The sequence below is a fragment of the Tachysurus vachellii genome, chromosome 12 (genome assembly GCF_030014155.1).
Source record: "Tachysurus vachellii isolate PV-2020 chromosome 12, HZAU_Pvac_v1, whole genome shotgun sequence".
Taxonomy (NCBI): Eukaryota; Metazoa; Chordata; class Actinopteri; order Siluriformes; family Bagridae; genus Tachysurus; species Tachysurus vachellii.
The window spans coordinates 7,768,959-7,793,204 of NC_083471.1; the positions used below are offsets into that span (position 1 = coordinate 7,768,959).

General features: G+C 39.6%; 1 protein-coding gene across 1 annotated transcript; it reads left to right on the plus strand.

The window, feature by feature from the left end:
* Nucleotides 1–24,054, plus strand: coq8aa (coenzyme Q8A, genome duplicate a). The gene is made up of 15 exons (XM_060883050.1): nucleotides 1–113; nucleotides 5,420–5,576; nucleotides 5,970–6,302; nucleotides 6,983–7,049; nucleotides 8,454–8,528; nucleotides 9,072–9,197; nucleotides 11,266–11,351; nucleotides 11,979–12,119; nucleotides 14,071–14,152; nucleotides 14,440–14,533; nucleotides 18,579–18,720; nucleotides 20,355–20,462; nucleotides 20,556–20,621; nucleotides 20,730–20,816; nucleotides 22,283–24,054. Exons 2-15 carry the CDS (start codon nucleotides 5,436–5,438, stop codon nucleotides 22,580–22,582), a joined length of 1,848 nt encoding a protein of 615 aa, XP_060739033.1. The 5' UTR covers nucleotides 1–113; nucleotides 5,420–5,435; the 3' UTR covers nucleotides 22,583–24,054.
* Nucleotides 24,055–24,246: the final 192 nt, after the last annotated feature.

Below are 24,246 nucleotides of genomic sequence, written 5' to 3' on the forward strand. Positions count from 1 at the left end.
GGCGGGTCTATAACGGATACACAAACACAAACACCATACTTGACCTAACTCATTGGCCGCAGCGAGAAGGAAAGTGCGCGTGCTGTCGGAACGTGTGTGTTCAACTCGTGCAGGTTAGTGTGTTTAATGCTGTGTTCATATGAAGTAAGTGGTCAATTGACCTTGTAAATGATTGTCAGCACACACAGGATTGAAAGTGTTGTCGCTGTAGCACTCTCCTTCCTCCTTCTGTACACTTGTTGTAGGATTATTCCTGCTCCTGTAATGTTTTTTTTCCTCCTGGAGCTGTAATTATACTTCAGAAATAGTGTTCAGTAGTTCAGTAGTGGTGCATAACTTCTTAGTGCATGGTGTTCAGTAGTAGTGCATTAACTTCTTAGTGCCTAGTGTTCACTAGTAGTGCATTAACTTCTTAGTGCATAGTGTTCAGTAGTAGTGCATTAACTTCTTAGTGTCTAGTGTTCAGTAGTAGTGCACTAACCTTTTAGTGCCCAGTGTTCAGTAGTAGTGCGTTAACTTCTTAGTGTCTAGTGTTCAGTAGTAGTGCATTAACTTCTTAGTGTCTAGTGTTCAGTAGTAGTGCACTAACCTTTTAGTGCCCAGTGTTCAGTAGTAGTGCGTTAACTTCTTAGTGTCTAGTGTTCAGTGGTAGTGCGTTAACTTCTTAGTGTCTAGTGTTCAGTAGTAGTGCGTTAACTTCTTAGTGCCTAGTGTTCAGTAGTAGTGCATTAACTTCTTAGTGCCTAGTGTTCAGTAGTAGTGCATTAACTTCTTAGTGCCTAGTGTTCAGTAGTAGTGCGTTAATTTCTTAGTGCCTAGTGTTCAGTAGTAGTGCGTTAATTTCTTAGTGCCTAGTGTTCAGTAGTAGTGCGTTAACTTCTTAGTGCCTAGTGTTCAGTAGTAGTGCATTAATTTCTTAGGGCCTAGTGTTCAGTAGTAGTGCTTTAACTTCTTAGTGTCTAGTGTTCAGTAGTAGTGCATTAACTTCTTAGTGCCTAGTGTTCAGTAGTAGTGCATAACTTCTTAGTGCCTAGTGTTCAGTAGTAGTGCGTAACTTCTTAGAGGACATGAAGTCCACCTTGTGCTTGTGCCTCTTCTGAAACATGATTGCAGAAGATCAGGTTTCTGCACTTCCACAGGAAAGGCTGAAGAGTGGAGACTCAGCTCTTTTACCTTCTCATGCTGGATGCTTTTCACTTCACTTGCTTTTCAAGGTGCGGTGTTGTTTTTGTTTTTCTTAAACGCAGGGAATTTGGTGACCTCTTGTGGAAACCTGTTATTGCAGTGTTGTGTTATGTTGTGTTGTGCTGTATTGCACACCCTTGTTTGAGTTTTATCAGATGATTGCTGGTGGCTCTTATCGTTATCTTTAGTGTACAGAAGTGTAATGTAGTCAGCTAGAAGAAAGAAACTAACTCACTAAACAGACTGACTGGACCCTTGATCAGCTTTCCATGCAGCAGAATACGACCTGTATATAATCCACATTTAAATAGAGAACACTTTCCTCTTTGACACAGATCTGTGAAGGCATTGGGGAGATTGTTTCCGTCACCTCAGACTGCTTATATCTGACCTCTGTTCCAGTGATTAGGGGTCGCGTGGAGAGCTCTGGAAGTGTTGTGTTCGCTCCTTAGCAGATACTTCTTCTCTATGTAGTTAAAATGTCACATGCACAATATTACCTTTGGGACGGCTTTAAACAAAGGCATTTGAAAAAGCGTGTGATCGGATACGGACAACTCTAACGGAATGGAAATGAAACTACTTCCTTTTTAGTCTTTGTAATCTTATAATATCTGAGTTATGCATCATTAGATCATTAGAGGAATAATCCCTGCTGCTATTTATATCGCTGGTTAACTGCTTAAGTATTGAAGAGTCATTTGTCACTTTCTCTTACTCACAGTCTATACAGCTCAGTTTATACGATAAATTTTCGTATTATATCAAGAGGTAATAATCATAATAGGGTGATATAATCAGTTACAGGAGTCCAACTGACCGGTGATTCTCTTATCTCTGGACCTCCATGTTGTTGATATTTTAAACACCAGACAAGCTGGACCAAAGTACCGCTGCTAAATTTGGGTCTTTGCCCGAGGTCCATGCAAACAGAGCTGTGAAATAGTGCAGCGGAGTTATAAATAGTAGTGATCGTGTCTTGTTCAAACAGTTGCACAAATGTCCTGATTAATGATGCTGACTGATTCACCCCTGTATTTAAGAGGTACTATTTTAAACTGAATGTTTCAAGTTGATTTTTTTATATATTCACCTTTGCTCCTGTTCCCAGATCACTGTTTATTTCCGTCTTCCTTGTGACTCAATTTAGACCCCTGTAGCGCTACTCTTAGTAAATGTCATCCTGTTGGTCCTCTATAGAGCAAATAACATAATGGAGCAAGACACACTACCTAGTGCCCTTGGTGTAGTGTACAATGACGTTCAATCACCTAATGTGTTTCTAGTAAAATAAAAATCCGGAAGATTTTTTTATAAAATAGAATTGTGCGGTACATCTCCTCACACTAGTGTCTGCATAAATCTAAAACACTCGTTTCTCTTCATGATTTCTGCTCCAGTTTGACGAGTGTAAGCGGCTTACGCAAGAATGCTGTAAAACATGTTGATGTTTAGGGTGGGGTGTGACAGTCCTCTATCTTTCATGCCTTCACTCCCTCTATCCTTCACTCCCTCTATTCTTTACTCCCTCACTCCCTCTGTTCCTCACTCCCTCTGTTCCTCACTCCCTCTATCCTTCACTCCCTCTATCCTTCACTCCCTCTGTTCTTTAATCCCTCACTCCCTCTATCCCTCACTCTCACTGCTAGACAACTAATCACTTTGATTTTTCTTATTTGTAAGTTTAACTCGTCCCAGATATGTTGCATCACTCACTGCCAGTTTAGTCTTGATAATGGTTCATTTACATATAAACACAAGCTATACAGCCTAAAAGTATGTGCACCCCTGACCGTCATACTAATCCGGTGCTACAAACCTACAAGCACACAATTATCTCAGGGTTCCCACACGTCCTGGAAAACCTGGAAATCCTGGAAAATTAATGACCAATGTTCCAGTCCTGGAAAACACATGGACAATGAGAGAAAACATAAATTGTCCTGGAAAAAATCTTGTTGACCTGGAAAATTATTATTTTTAAATGTTCTTGATCATTTAAAGAACAGTTTACAACTGGTCCAAACAATTAACGTTAGTAACAAAGTGCTCTGTTCAGGGACGCTGAGTTTTGACGGGTTTTTTGTTATGCTGTTTAATCTCGCTGTGACGGATGACGCTGTCTTGTGTTGGCGGTTTCAGGTGCTAGGAACGGTTTAAGTGCTCGAATGTTTTCAGCAAATGGTGACGGGTAAGCAGGTTATATTAACCTTGTTAATCTGAATATCATGTGCAAGGGGAATGCACAGCAAACTAAAGCATGCACGACGGCATTGGCCTGAGAAAGGAAAGGGTATTAATATGTGCGGTCTTTTTATTTTATAAATGTTGAAATTTCATTGACATTGAAATTTCATTCACATGACAAATTGTCTTTAAAAGTAATCCATCCACACAGTCCCCAAACCTGTTTTATGGGCGATATAAGAAGTCAAAATTAGATATTCTACTGACACTATGTACAGTGAATCATACATTGAACAATTATTTGCATGCTCAAAGTGCAGCACAGACTAGTGTTGTAAACATAAGGCGAAGGCCGGTAACATATAATAGGTTTACTTATATAAACTTAAAAACGTTTGCAAATGTGATATTGATTTTTGCAACAGTTCACTAAACAAGAAGTTAAGTGACTTCCTTTCTATCCTTCACTAACCATAGTAGTTCGAAAACAAAGCCGGAGCAGAACATTTTTAGCAACATACAATGGCGTTTCTTTGAATATGCATTTATTAACGAATTGTTTGTGAATAAACAATATTCATAAATAGTCATAAATACCGTCATTTTCTTTATTCCTAAATAAATACGTATTTTGAATGACTCGTTTGAAAGAGCTGTGTGTGTGTGTGTGTGTATCTGGTGTTTTTCTAATTTTATAGTTAAGTAATAGCCATAAAGTTTTTAAGACTTCTGGAGAGAAGAACATACTACTTTAGGTCGTGAATCTGTGATCCTTGTCTTTTTTTCCTAAATTTGAAATGTCCTGGAAAAGTCCTGGAAAATGATCTCTGAAAAAGAGTGGGAACCCTGTATCTGTCTCTGTGCACAAAGCCTGACGATATGGTGTGGAGTTGAAGGTTGGAGTGAAGAACTCTGGTGTCCTGCACAGAGCCCTGACTCTGACTCAGCGCCACTGAACACCTATGGGATGAGCTATAACTGTGTAAAATATTACAATTATCTAAAATTCGGACGCTGGATACGCGTTTCACACTTTTTATCCAGATATGGACTCAGTCGTGTTTTTAGCTTGTGATTGAAGCCATATAAACCTCGACCACACTATAGACGTGAATATCAGCGCTACGTCTCCGCTGGGTTTTGTTGGTAAACAATGATAAGTGTTGATTTCTGCCAGGTTATGAAGTTGTGCTTTCCTTCTTGCCTGTATGTGCTGCTCAGGTGAGATTGTGATGGTGTCCAAACCACTCAATATTGGAATGTTAGTGAGGACTAGTATGTTTTTTTTTTTTTTTGATAATTGTTGTTAAATCTCCCTAGTTTGTGATTTTCTCTGTAAATCCTCTCTCTAATCCTGTTCTGTGAGAGTAAGAGAAAGTGTAGTGTTGTCCACCGTCTGCTTTCTGATTGGCTGTTGACATTCTGTTTTTTTCTTTAAATCTACTGTGACGTCTCCATCTCATGAGACACTCAGCATGTTTGAGGGACATGTTCAGTCATGTCACTTAGCTGAAGGAAAGATTAGTGTAGCAGAACGTTCCGAAATGCACGACCAATTTCAGAAAAAAAAAAAAAAAATCAAGGTTAGTGTAAAAATGTTCTGAAGAAAAAATACACTTTGCACTGATTCTTTAATTTAAACACCATAAACACGTCTCAGAAATCTTTTATCATGACTTTTATTGGGACACAGGTGATGGTGGATGAATCATTTTATATGGTGTGTATAGTCTCACCTATAGCACCTCACCCCGGTCTGTTTACACCTGGTTTAACATCTGATCACGTGGACAGCTGAAATAATTAGTGAATTTGTTCCAGGAGAAAGGAAGTGATGCACGATTATTGATCGAGGATGAGTTTATACACTTGTTTGTGTCTATATTAGTGCATTTAATTAGCTAACTAGCTCCCATTACTCATTTATCTGCCAATGGTTTTTATCCACAAACCTAAGCTAAAAAAAACTTAACTACACTTCCATTTCTGTAGCTTAACGTCACTTTCTGATCCAAGTGTCACTGCGTTAATTGTGGAACGATTACAGACTGACTTTTACTGCCATGGCGACCGACATCGTCCTGCTGGTGAAGGGTCTGGCGAAGCTGAGCCAGGCAGTGCTCGAGACCCAGGCGAGCTCTTTGAGCCGCGGAGGAGCCATGACGGCAGAGCAGGCCATGAGCGTGGCTATGCAGAAAATACAGGTGAGCTTCTTTTACACAGGTGAATCACTACCTTCTAGAGACTACAGACACTGAAGTGTTCCTTTAAGTGATCTGCTTGATCTCACATAACAGCAGTCATACAATGAAAATCCCACTCTAGTAATCGAGTACGATGAGTTTTAAAGACGTTTTAGTGTTGAGATGCTCCTAACTGCTGCCAATAGGTTTCACATCAAAACCTTGTTCAGATTACAGAAGCACATACAGATTGGGGTTAATGTGTGTTTATATGTTATTGAGAGATAATCAGATCCTTTGAAATGATCTTTGAAAACTCGCTGTATCATCGCTGTACTGTGAATGTTATGAAAGTTTTTGTGTATGAGAAAGTAAAGCGGTGTAGTTTTTAAAACAAAACTTGTGCTCATGCAGGAGTTTACAGGCCAGAAGCAGAGCACCACCGACTTCAGCTCAGGGTTAGATGATCAGTACGCTTTCTCCAGTGAGGAGGGTTACGGCGAAGGAGTGATGCAGAGAGAGCAGCGTGACGACACCTCCACAGACGCCGGAGTGGAAAGCACTGGAACGTCTCAGAACTCGCCGTTCAAATCCAAGGTGTTCGATCGCTATCAGGATCCGACGAAGCAGTTCACAGGGACTCGCTCGTATCACCAGGATCACTCGTCTGTAGGCGGACTCACGGCCAAAGACATCAACAAGGCTCGGGAGGCCAAGCGGAGCATCAGCAAACCACATAAACAAATGGTAAGATGAATTAAACAAATATCAGTCCGTTCCTCCAGGAGGATTTTGTGCTGTATTGTGAAAGAATTGGTGAAATCACCAGCACAGGATTCTTCTTTTAAACTCCTACCAGTGAGACACGGATGTAAATACCTTCGATGAGAGCTGTACTCATCTTCCACACACGTGAAGAGGCTGAACACGTGTTGTGATGATGTCACACGAAGCGTCTCCTGAACGTCACAGCTTTTTCTGCGATCACTAAATCACTAGAGAGACTGATAGTTTAATCCCTTTAGTCATTTTGCGATTGGATTTAATTTTTTCCCAGAAGTTTTGTTTTGCTTAATTTTTTTGTGGCAGAATGAAATGGAAGGTTTATTACTGTTCAGTTAAAGTCATATATGTAGCGTAACATCCTTTAATCAACACTGACAATATTACTACTGTTTACTTCCTGTAGTATGAATTGGCTTCATTTTTCAGTCTGCAAAGAAACTGATTCATTCAGAAAACTTTCATTTGTGAAAAAATCATTCTGCTGAGCCTGGAAAGTAAATGTACACAAGAGAAACTAGCTAAAGTTAGCCAGTTAAAAAGAGTGGTGCCTTTATTTATTTATTTGTTTGTTTATGAATAAGTTGTAACAGAATTAATTTTTCTCTTGCTGGACATTAATGGATGTTCTGTTGTGTTTTTAGCTGAGTGAAAGAGCGAGAGAGCAAAAGGTTCCTGTGACACGGCTTGGAAGACTGGCTAATTTTGGAGGTAAGAGAAGTCATGCACAGTTACGTTAGCATAGCCATGTTAGCACAGGCATGGTAGCATAAGTCATATTAGTACAGGCATGTTAGCATAGCCACGTTAGCCTTGCTATATTAGCACGGGCAATGTGAATATTGTGTGTGCTGTGTATATTGTGTGGGCTGTGTGTATGTTGTGTGTTCTGTGTATATTGTTTGGGTTGTGTGAATTGTGTGGGCTGTCTGTATTATATATATTGTGTATATTGTGTGTGTTGTGTGCTCTGTATTGTGTATTGTGAGTATATTGTGTGTGCTCTGTACATTGTGTGGGCTGTGTGTATTGTGTGTATATTGTGTGTGCTGTGTATATTGTTTGGATTGTGTGTTTTGTGTATATTGTGTGTGCTCTTTATATTGTGTGTATATTGTGTGTGCTGTGTATATTGTTTGGGTTATGTGTATTGTGTGTGTTGTGTATATTGTGCGCTCAGACACTTCTGTTCTCCGTGGTTTCAGGAGTCTAATCTACACAAACAGCTTGTTTAATTATTGTCTAGATTTGACCTACAATCCTATCAACCTGCCAGGAAGGAGCCTGTGTTTACTTGATCCATGAAACTATTTCAGCTGCTTAACCTCAGTTAAAGTCGGGTTAAGCGACTCACCTTAAACCCTGTGTTAGTCTTCCACACTGCCCTGTTTACTCCACATGTGCACTATATGTTCATTCTTTTCTTTTTTCAGAGCTCCTTTTTTGCTTTATGTGTGAAATGTCTATTGAAATTCTATTAAAATGCTTACTGCTAACATTTATGTTTATTCATTATGTAGAATAACTTTTCCGTGCATAGACACGTGTAGCAATGCGGTAAAAAAAAAAACGTTAATGTATTAGGAACATTCCTACGTGCACTGTGTGTGTGTGTGTGTGCATGAGTGTGCGTCTGTGTGTACATGCATGTGTACTGTACTGTATGTGTGAGCACGTGTGAGATAATATCAGATGCTGTTTGTGGTTTATTTCTTGAGGACTTTCCCCTCACTTTCGCACGGGTGTGATGTAATCTGATGGCTTCGTATTTGGCAAACAGACAAAAAGTCTTCAAGCAGTTACTCGGATTAAAGCATTTGTTTGTTTGTGGAAGTCACCATGTTTAACTAGAGTAAAGTTAGGGTTTAAGACACACTCTTTATCCCACGCTCTCATCTGCACTGCACTGGGCTGAACGTCTGCCTTGTGCTCAGTGTTTCTGAGACTCCGGATAAATACAGCATTTACAGAGGATGAATGAATGTGGAAACTGAAGCTTAACAGAAATGCTGATTTTTACAAAATACTGAAAAATTTGTTTCGTGAGGATTTGACAGTTCAGTGTATTGACTGCAGGATTTTGTTTAAATCTTTTCCTCATCGTGTGTGTAACAGGCCTCGCAGTGGGTCTTGGCATTGGAGCGCTGGCTGAAGTGGCCAAGAAAAGCCTGCGTCCAGAGGAAAAGAACGGTGAGGACGGATTAAAGAGGTGTATAGAGATTAAAGATGGCGAGACGGTGCAACCTTCTTTATTATTATTATTATTATTATTATTATTATTATTATTATTATTATTATTATTATTATTGTTATTAGGATTAAAAGTCCTGCAAAAGGACCACAGATACCTCATCATCAGATTTAATGACACACTGTTCATTTCCTGCTGAAATATTTTCACTCCTAAATTGATTATTGTTCTTGTTGCTTTAAATCTATCAGTCTGTGATTTTTTTTTTTCTTTCTACATCTTTTGAAGATACTTCCTATAGAAATACATTGAAATGCAGTATTTATATGCCTTCAGAGTTCTTCAAAGACCTAAAAAAAGATCACGTTTCCTCAGTGTGGAATTGGAGAGATTACAAATCCTCTTTCAGGATCATTACACATCATTGACTCACACAGAGGACATGCTGTCAGGCTCCTTGTTATTGAGGTGTTAGTTACTTTGTTGTATATTAAAAAAACAACATATTTTTGTGTTTTCACATGTATCATCTTTTCTCCCAGGAGACAAAAAGGCGGTTTTGGACTCCAGCCCTTTCCTGTCTGAGGCCAACGCAGAGCGAATCGTCAGGACGCTGTGTAAAGTGCGTGGCGCGGCGCTCAAACTGGGGCAGATGCTCAGCATTCAGGGTGAGAGGAGAACTTTGTCAGTAATGCGTCATACTTTTAAATACACAACATTAAGGTCATGACCTCACTCATGATGATATGATTCCTGGATATGAAGCTCTATGTCCCCTGCTCAATTTCAGCGTCTTGGCAGACACGAGTCACTCATCCATACTGTTAAGGATACACACAAAACTCTTACATCACTTGTTGGCTACAGGGTTTTTACTGCTAGACACACACACAGGGTCATTACTGTGGGTTACTTCATGGATTAAAATAAGTATCTCAGACAAGTTCATAGTCTCAGTGTGTTTTTGGTACGAAGCTCGTTCTCAGTGTGATGGTCCACATATCAGTTATCAGCTCAGTCTGCTGGTATGCTGGAGCTTCAGATTGATGGACACATTTTCTTTACATGGAGTCACAGCTTTAATTTATAAACACACACGACAGTTCTGAATGCCAAATGGCTGCCATTGTCCTTGAACAGATGTCAGTTAAACTTGCAGAACAGACTGAGCTTAAAATAAGCCACAACCGTGAAGAGACGCTTGACCTTTCAGCAGTGCTGTGAGGATTGTCAGTTGCTCACAATAAGCACAGATGGCTTGGAATAAACAAATAGCTGAGAGATGCTGACATAAAACTGGTTTAAATGTCTCTCTCTCTCTCTCTCTCTCTCTCTCTCTCTGTCTCAACCTCGAATGTCCTCTTGATATATTAAAGCAAACATGTCTGCTATTGGTACAAACCTCTATAATGATGTTCTGATTAAATGAATTATTTAATTACTTTTAAATGCTGTTAAAGAAAAATACTGAAAAGCTGAACATTAACTAACACTTAAAGTAAACAAGAAGGTGAACTAGTTAAGCAGTGTTCTTACAGGTTCTCTCTCTCTCTGTCTCTCTCTCTCTGTCTCTCTCTCGCTGTCTCTCTCTCTCTCTCTGTCTCTCTCTCGCTGTCTCTCTCTCTCTCGCTGTCTCTCTCTCTCTCTCTGTCTCTCTCTCGCTGTCTCTCTCTCTCTCGCTGTCTCTCTCTCTCTCTCTTGCTGTCTCTCTCTCTCCCTCTCTCTCTCTCTCTCTCTCTCGCTGTCTCTCTCTCTCACTCGCTGTCTCTCTCTCTCACTCGCTGTCTCTCTCTCTCTCTCTCTGCCTCTCTCTCTCTCGATCTCTCTCTCTCTCTCTCGCTGTCTCTCTCTCTCTCTCTCGCTGTCTCTCTCTCTCTCTCTCGCTGTCTCTCTCTCTCTGTCTCTCTCTCTCTCGCTGTCTCTCTCTCTCTCTCTGTCTCTCTCTCTCGCTGTCTCTCTCTCTCTCGCTGTCTCTCTCTCTCTCTCTCTGTCTCTCTCTCGCTGTCTCTCTCTCTCTCTCGCTGTCTCTCTCTCTCTCTTGCTGTCTCTCTCTCTCTCTCTCTGTCTCTCTCTCGCTGTCTCTCTCTCTCTCGCTGTCTCTCTCTCTCTCTCTTGCTGTCTCTCTCTCTCCCTCTCTCTCTCTCTCTCTCGCTGTCTCTCTCTCTCACTCGCTGTCTCTCTCTCTCTCTCTCGATCTCTCTCTCTCTCTCGATCTCTCTCTCTCTCTCGCTGTCTCTCTCTCTCTCGCTGTCTCTCTCTCTCTCTCTCTCTCTCTCTCTCTCTCTCTCACACCAAAGCCTAAATGGCTTTGTCACAGTGTAATAATATTGATTCAATTCACATTAATTGGCTTTGCCGTTCTGAGTCGATTCAAAATGTGAATGAAGGAAAAGGTTTATAATCAGAAATAGCTATGAACAGAGGTTAAAATTGTACCACAGGTTCACTGTATTAAGTAAATAAATTTTCCAAAAAACTGTCAAGCTGTGAAACGTGACAAGCTCTGTGGTAGAAATAGAGCTCTGAAGTCGGCTAATATGGCGTTTTCTCCCAACTTAGGTGTTGTTTATTAAAGTAAATATATTGACACTTATTCAGGCAGGTTACTATAATTCTATAAATACTATAATTATACTATAGTTTTTATTCATCTGCAGTATGAGCAGGTCTTACATACAGAGCATGAACTTCATGAATAGTCGAGTCGTGACGTTTCCATTTCTCTTTTCTCCCTAGACGACGCTTTCATCAATCCTCACTTGGCAAAGATCTTTGAGCGTGTTCGTCAGAGCGCAGACTTCATGCCCATCAAGCAAATGATGGTACACACAACCACCACATCAGTCCGATTATATCTAGAATATACTTTATTTTTTTTGAACATGTTCCACTGTGTTTTTTACAGAGCTCAAAAATATATTTAAGATCTTAGAGGTCCCTCATCTGCAGATCAAAACGATTTTTTTAGAGACATATTTTTCCTGGCAGTTTCCAGATGATGACTGATATAAGCATGTTTGATTCAACGTGGCGCAGCATAGCAACAGTCAGTCATTACCAATCAGAGCTGCCAATTTACAGCGACGGTGTTTAAAGTTTTGATTTGATTTAATTAAAAAATGATTTCATGAGATTTCAATAATGTTCATACGCTTTGCTGATAACTGATCCAGTAAGTGCAAAGATCTTAGCAGCTCCTCTGATGGACTGCAGCTATACAGTAGTTTGCTTAGCTGAGCTTTAAACAGTTTGTTGATTAATTTAACATGGTTATAAGCTCACAAATAAACTCCCAGAGGATAAGAATTAAACTGAACTAAACTTCGGATGCTTCGTAGCATCAGGGTCTACCTGGTATCTTGTACAGTACATGTGGGAAACACAGAATATTTCCAGAATGAAATGCATTTCAATTATATAAACACTTAGAGAAGAAAATCTGTGTACAGAAAGCTCTGAATAATGACCTGGGCCCAAACTGGAGGGACAAACTGGAGATGTTTGAGGAGAGACCCTTCGCTGCTGCCTCCATCGGACAGGTTCATCTGGCCAGAATGAAGGATGGACGAGAAGTAGCTATGAAGATCCAGGTGAGTGGCGTGTGATCCAGGTTCAGTGACAGATCTAACTGAAGGCGGATGTGAGCTGGTGTATTCTTAAGGTTTTGTTCTAATGTTTTGTTAACGATTTAATTGATGTGGGGGAAAAAAACATTAATCAGGAAGCTGTTCTGAAGTTAAGACATGATGTGTACACTCTGAAGTCTTTTATTTCACATGGTTACGGTAAATAAACAAAAAATGAGCAGAAGAAAATCAGAGGTGTGGAGTGAGAACTGAAGTATAAGGATTTCTGGTATGCTAGTAACAAACAATAAGCTATGAACACATTGCTAGTGGGGACAGACAATTCTAATAAGCTGATAAGATGCTCTTTAGCTCCCAGTGATTCCAGTAACTTTAGTGAATCTAGTAACACTAGTGAATCTAGTAACTCCAGTGAATCTAGTAACACTAGTGAATGTAGTAACTCCAGTAAATCTAGTAACACAAGTGATCCAAGTAACTCCAGTAAATCTAGTAACTCCAGTGAATCTAGTAACACTAGTGAATCTAGTAACTCCAGTGAATCTAGTAACTCCAGTGAATCTAGTAACTCCAGTGAATCTAGTAACTCCAGTGAATCTAGTAACTCCAGTGAATCTAGTAACACTAGTGAATCTAGTAACTCCAGTGAATCTAGTAACTCCAGTGAATCTAGTAACTCTAGTGATCCAAGTAACTCCAGTGAATCTAGTAACTTTAGTGAATCTAGTAACACTAGTGAATCTAGTAACTCCAGTGAATCTAGTAACACTAGTGATCCAAGTAACTCCAGTGAATCTAGTAACTCTAGTGATCCAAGTAACTCCAGTGAATCTAGTAACACTAGTGAATCTAGTAACTCCAGTGAATCTAGTAAAACTAGTGAATCTAGTAACTCCAGTGAATCTAGTAACTCCAGTGAATCTAGTAACTCCAGTGATCCAAGTAACGCTAGTGATTCCAGTATCTTCAGTGATTCCAGTAATTCCTGTGAATCTAGTAACTCCCGTGAATCTAGTAACTCCAGTGATTCTAGTAACTCCAGTGATTCTAGTAACTCCCGTGAATCTAGTAACTCCCGTGAATCTAGTAACTCCAGTGATTCTAGTAACTCCAGTGAATCTAGTAACTCCAGTGAATCTAGTAACTCCAGTGATTCTAGTAACTCCAGTGATTCTAGTAACTCCAGTGGTCCAGTAACATTATTGATTCCAGTAACACCTTCTAGATGGTGGTAGCTCTGTGTTTACTCTCTCTCTCTCTCTGCCCCTCTTGGGCCCCTGAGCAAAGGCCTTAACCCTCAATTGCTCAGCTGTATAAATGAAATAAATGTAAGCCACTGTGGATACGGGTGTCTGCCAAATGAAGTAAATGTAAATGTTTGGTGCCTGAAGTCCGAATCTGATGTTCAAACCCGATCTTTAGAAACACACCCATGGACTGAGGAAACCTCCCGGGGTCAGAGTGAACAGATCAGGTCAGAGTGACCGGCAGAGTGGAAGTCATTTAGCCAGAAGCTTCTTGAGATATGATGATGATGATGAGGAAGAGGAGGATGACGGTAATAGTGATATTGATGATGGTGACCGTGACGATGATCACAAAGATGTGATGATGTAATGACATGATGACGATGATGATGGTGGTGAAAATTATGGTGATACTGATAGTGATAATGATGTGATGATGATGATGGTAGTCCTCTTGAAGCATCAGCAGATGGCCTACAGTCCTATGAAAAGAGAAAGTTGGTGTTTACACAGTTTTTTTCACCTTTTTCTCCCAAATCTTTTTCATTTGCAATAAACCATGAATCTCTTATAATCACAATTTATAGTCCGTTAGAGCTACAGAAAACACACACACACACAAATACGCAAACACATGTATGAATTGTTTTTTCAAATCTTTATACAATACGATAATCAGTACTGTGGTGTTTAATTTGTGTTTTCAGTACCCCGGGGTCGCACAGAGTATCAACAGTGATGTGAACAACCTGATGACGGTTCTTAGCATGAGCAACGCTCTGCCTGAAGGTGAATGTCACATTGATGGTTCATTGGTGCAGATATGTCACTGTGAGGTTCTGTAGACTTTCTTTTAGTCTGCTTTCTCTAGAACTATCATAGTATATATCCTAATATCTTGGTAACAGCCCAGAAGAGAATACTCTGATTCTTTTATCTCACCTCCAAATATTCACATCAACCCAAAAATTACCATTTATCCTTGTTCTAAATGTTCCTGTATACTGTAGATCCTAAGTCTTTGTTTACTGACAATCTCTTGTTCTGTGACTGTCCGTGTATGTGTGTGTGTGTAGGTCTGTTTCCAGAGCATTTGATTGAAGTGATGCGACGAGAGCTGGTGCTGGAGTGTGATTATATCCGGGAGGCAGAGTGTGCCCGCAAATTCAAGTGAGTTCACCGACAGAATACCTACAAGAAATCTTAAATAGAGTAAACTACAATGTATAGATTTATTAAACACATAAAGCAGATGCCCTTTAGATATCTTCACAGGTTTACTTACCTAGGTTTTAGGACTTTTTGGTTCTTTCAGGAGAAGTGAATTAAGTGGGGTGATGGAAAGGGTTTCATTAAGGCTTTAACTTAGTGCTCATTTTCTATAGGGGCCACTATTTCTATACTCCGGTTTCCTCCCCCGGTCCAAAGACATGCATGGTAGGTTGATTGGCATCTCTGGAAAAATTGTCCATAGTGTGTGATAGCGTGAGTGAATGAGTGTATGTGTGTGCCCTGCGATGGGTTGGCACTCCGTCCAGGGTGTATCCTGCCTTGATGCCCGATGACGCCTGAGATAGGCACAGGCTCCTCGTGACCCGAGGTAGTTCGGATAAGCGGTAGAAAATGAGTGAGAGTGAGTCATTTTCTATAAGTAGTAATATTCCTTTTTACCACACACACACACACACACACACACACACACACACACACACACACACACACACACACACACACCAAGCACTTTATTAGGAACAAGACACAAATACTGGGTTTGATTCCAACACCATCACACCACCTTCACCAGAATGGACTCCCGTTCACACACAAGTTTCTTCATTAATAATGATCAATAAATATCTGTGTAATCCCAAGCCATGAGGCTACCATCACCGTGTTTCACACATGAATCATGGTTGTATATCATTTAGCAGGTTGGGGAAACTGGACATAATAACATAAATAAGAGAATCTTCCAGTGCCTCCTTGCTACTGATGGCAGCCAGTACTGTTTTTAATCGTGCTAATATGACAACATGACTCAGCGTGATCGATACTTATTCAATTCATATTTATTTGCATAGCGCTTTTAACAGTGGACATTGACTCAGAGTAGCTTTACAGAACATAAGAAACATAATACAAAAAATGTAATATTGTATGAAGATTAATATAATAAAAAAACTCAAGATTAATTTTAGACTTATATTTAAATGTGTTTGTATTTATGCCCAATGAGGAGAGTTTTAGTCACAGTCGCAAGTCTGAGGTGAATGTGGTTAAGTAAAAACCTTGAGAGGAACCAGACTCAAAAGGTAACAACATCCTTATTTTATGTGACACTGGATGGTGTGATTATAAATATACAGTCCGGAAATTGTGTATTAATAAGGAGGATGTTGCCCTTAAAGACCACATCTCCGAATTCTTCATGAATTGGAATCCAACTAGAGCTGGTACATCTTTTAGATACCTCAGGATCCTCACATGGTTGGCCTCATTTCAGTGAAGGTCCAAAATCTTCATGACATGGAACACAACTGGAGCTGGTACAATCTCTGGATGCCTCGGGATGGGTAGATAAAGAGAAACAGTGGAGAGGAATTAGCGTAGCTGCAGATTATAATATTAGCATGCACTAGATGATAATGTCTTATAATGGCTTAAATCTTATAAGCAGGATCTTAATGCAAGTATGAGAGATATGAAGATGTGAACTAGGATAGAGAAGAATGGAGTGAATGACACATTTATACCCATTACCTAATGGAGCTGGTGTTTTATAGATAAACACCACCCCCTGTAACCACCTGCTGTAAATAACCCTTAGGTTACTCAAGTGTTTGGTTTCGGTGAACTGATGCCAAGTAGCTGTACCCGCATGTGGCAAGCTAGTAAATATAGCTGAATATGAAATCAAACTTCTCGACAACAAGGGCACGCGGTCATCCAAGTCGTCTGGCCTTTTGTTTAGAGCTTAATGAAATTAAACAGTTGTTGACCAGTGATGTTCATTCACACCATTTTCATATGCTGCCAAAAACGACCACAAAGTCTAGTCTATCAGATCTGGGGTTTAGGGGCATTTACATCCTGGCATGTTGGGTATCACTGACTTATCTGCAAGAAGGAATAGTTGCGTTTAGACAGTTGTTACTGTACACGGATTATGTGACCTGGGGCCTGTTTCAGAAAGTGGGTTAAGTGAAAACTCTGAGTAAGTTAACCCTGAAATGAGGGAAACTCTGGGTTTTCCGTTTCAGAAAGGGAGGGAAGTTAAACCCGAGAAAGCAGGTTAAGTTAAGCCCGTTTCTGAAAGAGAGGTAACTTATACTCCGAGTCAGTTACCATAGTAACTTACTCTGTGAACCTAACCTGGTCGGGAGCAGGTTTTCTTCAGTAAACCCAGAGTTTCTTTCGGTCTCCTCCCCTTTTTAAAGGGGAAGCAACGTTTAAACACCTCATTCATTGCCCATATTTCAGTTATGCAGTTCTCAGCAAAGCGAATGTGGGATGTGGTAGCTCAGTGGTTAAGGTGTTGGACTACTCTTGACTTGACTTGACTTGACTTGACTACTGCTCAGAAGGTCAGGGGTTCAAATCCCAGGTCCACTAAGGTTTTTGTGGACACAATTGCTCAGTTGTATAAAGGGGGTAAGGGGGACTGCTAAATGCCGTAAATGTAAAATGAATGAAATGGCGTGTACTTTTATGGACGATCCTGTTGATGAAGAGTCTGTATTAATTCTTTTGAGCCCAGAGTGGATTTTTGTCACATCCCTATGCATTTTTATTTGAGCGGTACCGTTTTTCTTTACAGTCAATAAGATCCATAATCTCATCCATCCTTACATCAGCCATCGCGGCCGTGCTCTTACATACGAGCAGATGCTTTGCGTTGCCTTACATTTCTTTGTGAATTGTAGTTTTGTGTATAACATCGGGGCTGCAGAACATATTAGTAAAGCTACTGTTTGCAGAGCGGTCAGGAAAGTGCGCCTCGCTCTTAAGCGCTTTCTGACAATTTTTGCGTTGTTTCCTGATAAAATAAAATACTGTTCTTCCGGTATAACCTCTGATATTATAACAGTTGGGAATTTACTCTAAAATAGCTCTTAATTACTAACTACAAATTACATCTTCAACCAGTCTAATTAGATTAATGTAATAATTACTATCTCTAGAAAGTATTGGTCTACTTACTAATTTGGTCTACTTACTTATTAATTACTTTCTAAATCCCATATCAACCTCAACCACTTTAACCATAAGGAGAGACAAGAAATAAACAATATACAATTGCATGAATTATCCTTGAATTGAACAAAGTGTGTAACTAGAGGGAGAAGTTTACATTAAAAATATAACTTTTAAAGGTATATATATTAGAATACATTTTTAAAATACACCTTTTAAAATTTGATGTTAAATCCACTATTGTTTTATACAGCAGTGTTTTTTTTTTAAAAATACGTGTTCATATTCTCCATATACTTGCATAAGCACTTCCGGTTCTGCTGACGAGAAATATGCAGACTTTTCTTTTGTCTGACGCTGTTGCCATGGTGACTCGTTATATCTGCGCTCCATTGATAATGGAGCTTAACTCAGAGTCAGTCAACTTAGAGTTGATAAAACTAACTTTTCTTTTCAGCTGTTCTGTAACCGAAAACTCAGATTTTCCCATCTCAGGGTTTGTCAACTCAGAGTTCAAGTTTAAACTCAGAATTGGTTGAACCTCCTTTCTGAAACAGGCCCCTTGCATGAGGAAGAGCTAGACAAGGTGAACGTGTGTGTGTGAATTTCTGGTTTCTGAGTCTGGTTTCTGATTTTGTAGGTTTTCCATCTTCAAATCTTAGTAAAATACAAAACAATGTGGTTATAAAATATTCTGTCTGCAACTTGCCTCCCAACTCCGATTCCCACCTCCATGTTCTCCATGTGCTGCAGGGGTTTTCTCTGGGTTCTCTGGTTTCCTCCAAAGTAAGCTGATTTGCATCTTGTGTCTATGTGTGTTTGTGCCCTGGGATGGTTTGGCACCAGGTCCAGTGAGTCTCCTACCTAGTGAGGCCCCTGGGATAAGCTTCAGGTTCCTTGTGTACGATAAACACTACAGAAAATGGATAGATGATTCATGGCATGTACACTGTATGACACGGCTAGTTTCTGCTGCACTGCTATAAGCTGTTTTTTTTTTTTTTTGGTTTTTTTTTAACAGGAAGCTCTTGAAAGATCATCCCTTCTTCTACGTGCCTGAAGTGATTGACGAGCTAAGCAGCCAGCATGTTCTTACCACTGAGATGGCCCAAGGCTTCCCTCTGGATCAGGCTGAGGGACTCACACAGGAGCTCAAAAACGAGGTCTGACTTACGGTTTAAATGTACATTCATGTGACACAGCGCTCGATTTTCGTTCCTGCTGAAGACCTCACACATTTTTCTCATCTATATAATTGATATAAAAAGCTAAACCAGAAATCCAGCATTAGTATTTACTTTTATGGACACTTCATTTTATTCCAACAAGCATAATTTTTTTTTTTGCCTCAAAAACCACACCAACAAAATTATTGGCACCCTAAAGAATATTTACAGTAAATGCAATCCAGTTCTATTTAAAATGTTCTTTTCATTGTTGTTCTTGTAAAACAAAAATAAAAAGCAGATGCTGTTGAATTAAAATGTTTTCAATTCTGAGTACCAGAAAAGATCAATCTGTTTTTTTTTTGTTTTTTTTTAAAAAAAGCACATTATATTTTCTTTGTTAGTCTGAACATAATTAACACTAAATTAAGTCAACTGCAAAAGACTACTCCATATTTCCTTTCCTGGCTTTTGTCCTGTCTTTCAGGACTCCAACCGTTCACTCCCCATACTGCACTATTCCCCCTTTCCCCCTTTGCTGTAGTCCATGTGTCCAGTATCCAGTGCTGCTGTGTTGTAAAATACTTCGTTACTGTACTTAAGTAGAAATTTCACGTATCTGTACTTTACTTCACTATTTAAATTTATGTCAACTTTCACTTTTACTCCACTACATTTCCTAGATAAAATGTCTACTTTTACTCCGTTATATTTCCAATAAGCATCTTCGTTACTCGTTACTACAAAATAAAATCAGAAGAAATGTGTGCGACTGCAATAAGGGAGGTTTGGCGAATCACTGCTCCTGGATTGCATTACGCTCCGCACTCTCTACGGAGAAGCACAGGTACGTGCAGCGTGCACGCGCAGTCAGAGCTGGAGGCGTTTATCTATAACGTTAATCGGCGGAAAGCCGCAAAGACGGCAACCAAAAGCAGTGAAATTTCACTATTCTTATTACCAGAGTTGATAGCACAAACAAAATATTAATGCAAACAATCCATTCAATACTAAATAAAAAATAACATTTATTGATTTGGTCTTTGTCTTGTGAATATTTATTTTATTAATGACTGCATTCATTGGACACACTGTTTGTAGAGAATGCACACATACATGAACTGATCTGATTCAAGACTGGCATCATTACATCATGCATAAAATTTTGATGTCCACTTTTGCCATTTAATAATACCATAACTTTTGGTTTACTATTTATTCATATAATATATAATATAAAACTCTTCTTGTTTTAAATTCTCACTGAGGGCTAAACCCACTAAAGATGAGACCCTAGAACTGCCCCTGCTCTTATGCCTACCGAAAATCACTGAAATTTTACTTTTTACTTTTACTTCAAATACTTAAGTACATTAAATATCAGTAAATGACTTTTGATACTTAAGTACAGTAAATATCAGATACTTTAAGACTTTTACTTGAGTAATATTCTAAAAGGTAACTTTCACTTCTACCAAAGTCTTTTTCTAGTACGATACTTGTACTTTTACTCAAGTATTGCTTTCTACTACTTTATACAACACTGCAGTGCTGTGATGCCACCAGATGGACACACTCCTTTATCACTGCTGCATCAAACTAAAAATGTGTCTTTTTTTTTTTTCTTTCAGATTTGTAAGAACATTCTAGTTCTCTGCCTGAGAGAACTCTTTGAATTTCAGTACATGCAAACAGACCCCAACTGGTCCAACTTCCTGTATGACCCACAAACCCACAAGGTAATCTGTCTTCATCATCGTTGTTCTGTCACTCTGAGTTTATATATCATTCTTTTACAAATCAGGCTCCATCACTGATGATTTTATCTACAGATTGCTTTGTTGGACTTCGGTGCAACCCGAGGCTTCGATGAAAGTTTCACAGACCTCTATATAGAGGTAAAAGAAAACTATATGTGTTCCAAGCTCTTTAATTATGACGAATTATAAATAATTGCACTCGGCATGACATTGTGTTTGTATTGATCAGAGTGTTTGTTGTAACAGATCATTAAATCAGCTGCAAATGGGGACAGAGAAGGTGTATTGAAGCAATCGAAAAATATGAAGTTCCTCACTGGATTTGAGTCTAAGGTACGAACACACACACACACACACACACACACTAATTTATGAAAGCAGTTTAGTACAGGGGGGCACGGTGGCTTGGTGGTTAGCACTTTCACCTCACACCTCCAGGGTTGGGGGTTCGATTCCCGCCTCTGCCTTGTGTGTGTGGAGTTTGCATGTTCTCCCCGTGCCTCGGGGGTTTCCTCCGGGTACTCCGGTTTCCTCCCCCGGTCCAAAGACATGCATGGTGGGTTGATTGGCATCTCTGGAAAATTGTCTGTAGTGTGTGAGTGCGTGAGTGAATGAGAGTGTGTGTGTGTGCCCTGTGATGGGTTGGCACTCCGTCCAGGGTGTATCCTGCCTTGATGCCCGATGACGCCTGAGATAGGCACAGGCTCCCCGTGACCCGAGGTAGTTCGGATAAGCGGTAGAAAATGAGTGAGTGAGTGAGTTTAGTACAGAAGTGGGATGGAAGCAGTGTTGTTTCATCACTGAAGATTTTTAGGCTGGAGAACAAATGATGAAAATGGGATGAAATTTCAGCTATAATTTCCTGACATTTATATCTAGACGTACTTTGAGTCACTTAAAGTACTGGTACAAATAATTTTTTTTATATTTGGTTGCACTGGCATCATGCCTGAGACTCATTGGCGTCATCAGACTGTTGTCTTTTTCTTTTATGAAGCATTGCCATGTTTGTAGCACAGCTACCTTCAGTAGTTGTTTCTGTAGTGGTTTCTCCCTTCAGACTCCTCTTCAGGAGGTGAAATGCTGCTCAGTTGAGTTCAGGTCTGCTGATTGACCTGTCCAGTCCTTCCATTTTTGAGTGTTGGTGTGTTTTGGATCATTGTATTGCTGCATCGTGTTCCTCCCAAGTAGGTCTGTAAATGATCATTTATCATGTTCTGAACTCCTTCTGCTGCTTACCATCGTGAGCTCTATTATCAGTAAAGATTAGTGAGAATGATCCAGAAGCAGCCATGTCATGACACTACCACCACCATGCTTCACACATAAGCTTGTATGTTTTGTATGATGAGCTGATCTTTTCTTCCTTCACACTTTTACCATTTCATGTTCATCTCTGTATTAACTGTCACTATAACAGGACACACTTGAGCATCATGAAACAACTGTCACATGTTCCTATGTTTTTAATCAACTTTAAACAAAGAAAAGGTGTCCTGTTCCAAAAGTTGTTTAACATGTCTGGTGGGGGGAAAAAAAGAAAAAAAAAAGAAGCTGAAATTGTGATCTATCTTTTGATGCCAGTGTAGAGCAAAAACAAAAGAACTGACCTTTTTGTTCCAATATTTTTGGAGGCATCAGTAACATAACTGTTTTGGTTTTCCTTGGTGTCCTTTTGGGTCATAATCTTAATCTTCTGTATATTTGCGTGACCCCAGATGACCACATTCACATTTTCTCTTGAAACATTCAAATCAAAGTCCAGACCCAATCTAACCCAGGCTAATCTTCTTTCCCAGGCGATGCAGAACGCCCATGTGGATGCAGTGATGATTCTGGGTGAAGCGTTCGCCTCTGATGAGCCGTTCAATTTCGGAGCTCAGAGCACAACAGAGCGCATCCACAGTCTCATCCCCGTCATGCTGAAGCAACGGCTCACGCCTCCTCCTGAGGAAACCTACTCGCTGCACCGTAAGATGGGTGGCTCCTTCCTCATCTGCTCACGCCTGAACGCCAAGCTGAGCTGCAAATACATGTTTCAGCAGGCGTACAGCAACTACTGGAGCAAACGGCAGAAGGTGTCCGGCCATCAGCACTAAGCTGATCACGTGAGTCAGGAGTCGGTGGTGCAGCTCAGTGTCTAATGAGTTTTTAACGCTTTTTAGGCTCAGGCTACTAATCCTGCTGAGTCTGAATCATAGATTCGGTTGATTCTGGTTTAGGGATTTTACTATCTATAATTATGTCTTGTCCTATTCTGACGGCATTCCCACGCTGTCCACCAGAGGGGTTTAATGACTATGTTAAACGTGCCTACACCATGTGACTTTTTATGATAGGGACATTTTACTGTAACAGAATACAGCAGACGTGAATAGAGTTGTATATTTGAACTATTCCAGCAGGTTGTGCGTTTTGTTTTCTGAATGATGTTTGATTTTTGTAGCTCCAGACATGGGGTCTACATCAAACACTAGATTTATTTTCTTTCCAGAATGTGTGAATCTTGCATAAAAATAAAAGGTATGTCCCAAATCGCACAACTACTTTGGTACTATTCTACACCATTGTGTATAAATAGAGTGAGTCGTGAAATATTCAAGAAAAAGAAATGCACTTCAAATACTTGGTTGAGTCACTTATTCCAGTGTGGAATGTTGAACACTTTGTGCACTTGACACCCGCCGCTTTTGCTTAAGTAGCGAAAGAGTGGTGGAGGCTACACGGAGTTGATGCTAGACATCTTACAAGAAGTCTCTGTTAAATTAGCTCACTCTGCGTAAAGAATCTTTCAGAATTTTTAAAAAATATTCTGCAAAAACCAGCCGTGTCACATTACGTGACTTTAAAAAAAGGCAACATGTTTAATAAACAGTGTTCCATTTGAGACGGTGCAACTCTCATAATCTCCAGACACTAGAGACTAGAGCAGGGGCGCCACTAAGGGGGGAACAGTTAGTACGATTCTAAGGGCCCACGTACTTTTGGGGCCCCCAGAGGCTTGTATGTTTGTTGCGAAATGGGTGTTAGGGGGCCCAGTCTCATTTTCTTTCATAGGGCCCAAAATTGCTAGTGGCGCCTCTGGACGAGTAGTGTACATACGGCATTGTTTAAGTAAATAGTGTATAGGGTAGGATGTCATTTGGAACGCAGCTAGAGTCAGGACCAGGCCGAGGCTCTACAGAGGGGAAAGATATTCTCAACACGCACACATTTGGCCAGTAATGTTAAAAGAAAAAGAAAAAAAAATCTATTTTTGTACCCTTTAGAAACCTACAAGTGTTTTGAGTGTTTATTATTATTATTATTATTATTTTTTTTTTTGCAATTTGCCTATGTAACAATTCTGAAATATTAATCGATTAGCCTGTCTGGTTTTCATTTTAACTCCCTGATTAATTTATAAAGGACAAATGATTGCAAGTGACTGAAATGTTTGATGTGTAGTAAATAATGTGCCTATAATTCTGGGATTTTTTTTTTTTCATTTTTACTAGAAACTAAACTCTCTGGGCAATCAGTTTTTAATATTTTTTTTCCAGTTGTATTGATAAAAAGATTTCTATGCAAAGGATCTGAGTAGCTTGTGATTTATTCCACACTTTCTCTAAGTTCTCAGCAACAATTTCCACACTTTCTCTGAGTTCTCAGCAACATATTATTATTATTATTATTATTGTTATTGTTATTATTATTATTATTGTTATTATTATTATTATTATTATTTATATTAGCAGTTCAGATGTTTAATTCATATGATTAT

Bases quoted from the DNA above. Each gene is read 5' to 3' on its own strand.
- coq8aa (XM_060883050.1), top strand. From the start codon at position 5,436: ATGGCGACCGACATCGTCCTGCTGGTGAAGGGTCTGGCGAAGCTGAGC. The intron at 7,050-8,453 runs GTAAGAGAAGTC...TGTGTGTAACAG, and splicing joins AAGACTGGCTAATTTTGGAG to GCCTCGCAGTGGGTCTTGGC. The intron at 9,198-11,265 runs GTGAGAGGAGAA...TTTTCTCCCTAG, and splicing joins GCAGATGCTCAGCATTCAGG to ACGACGCTTTCATCAATCCT.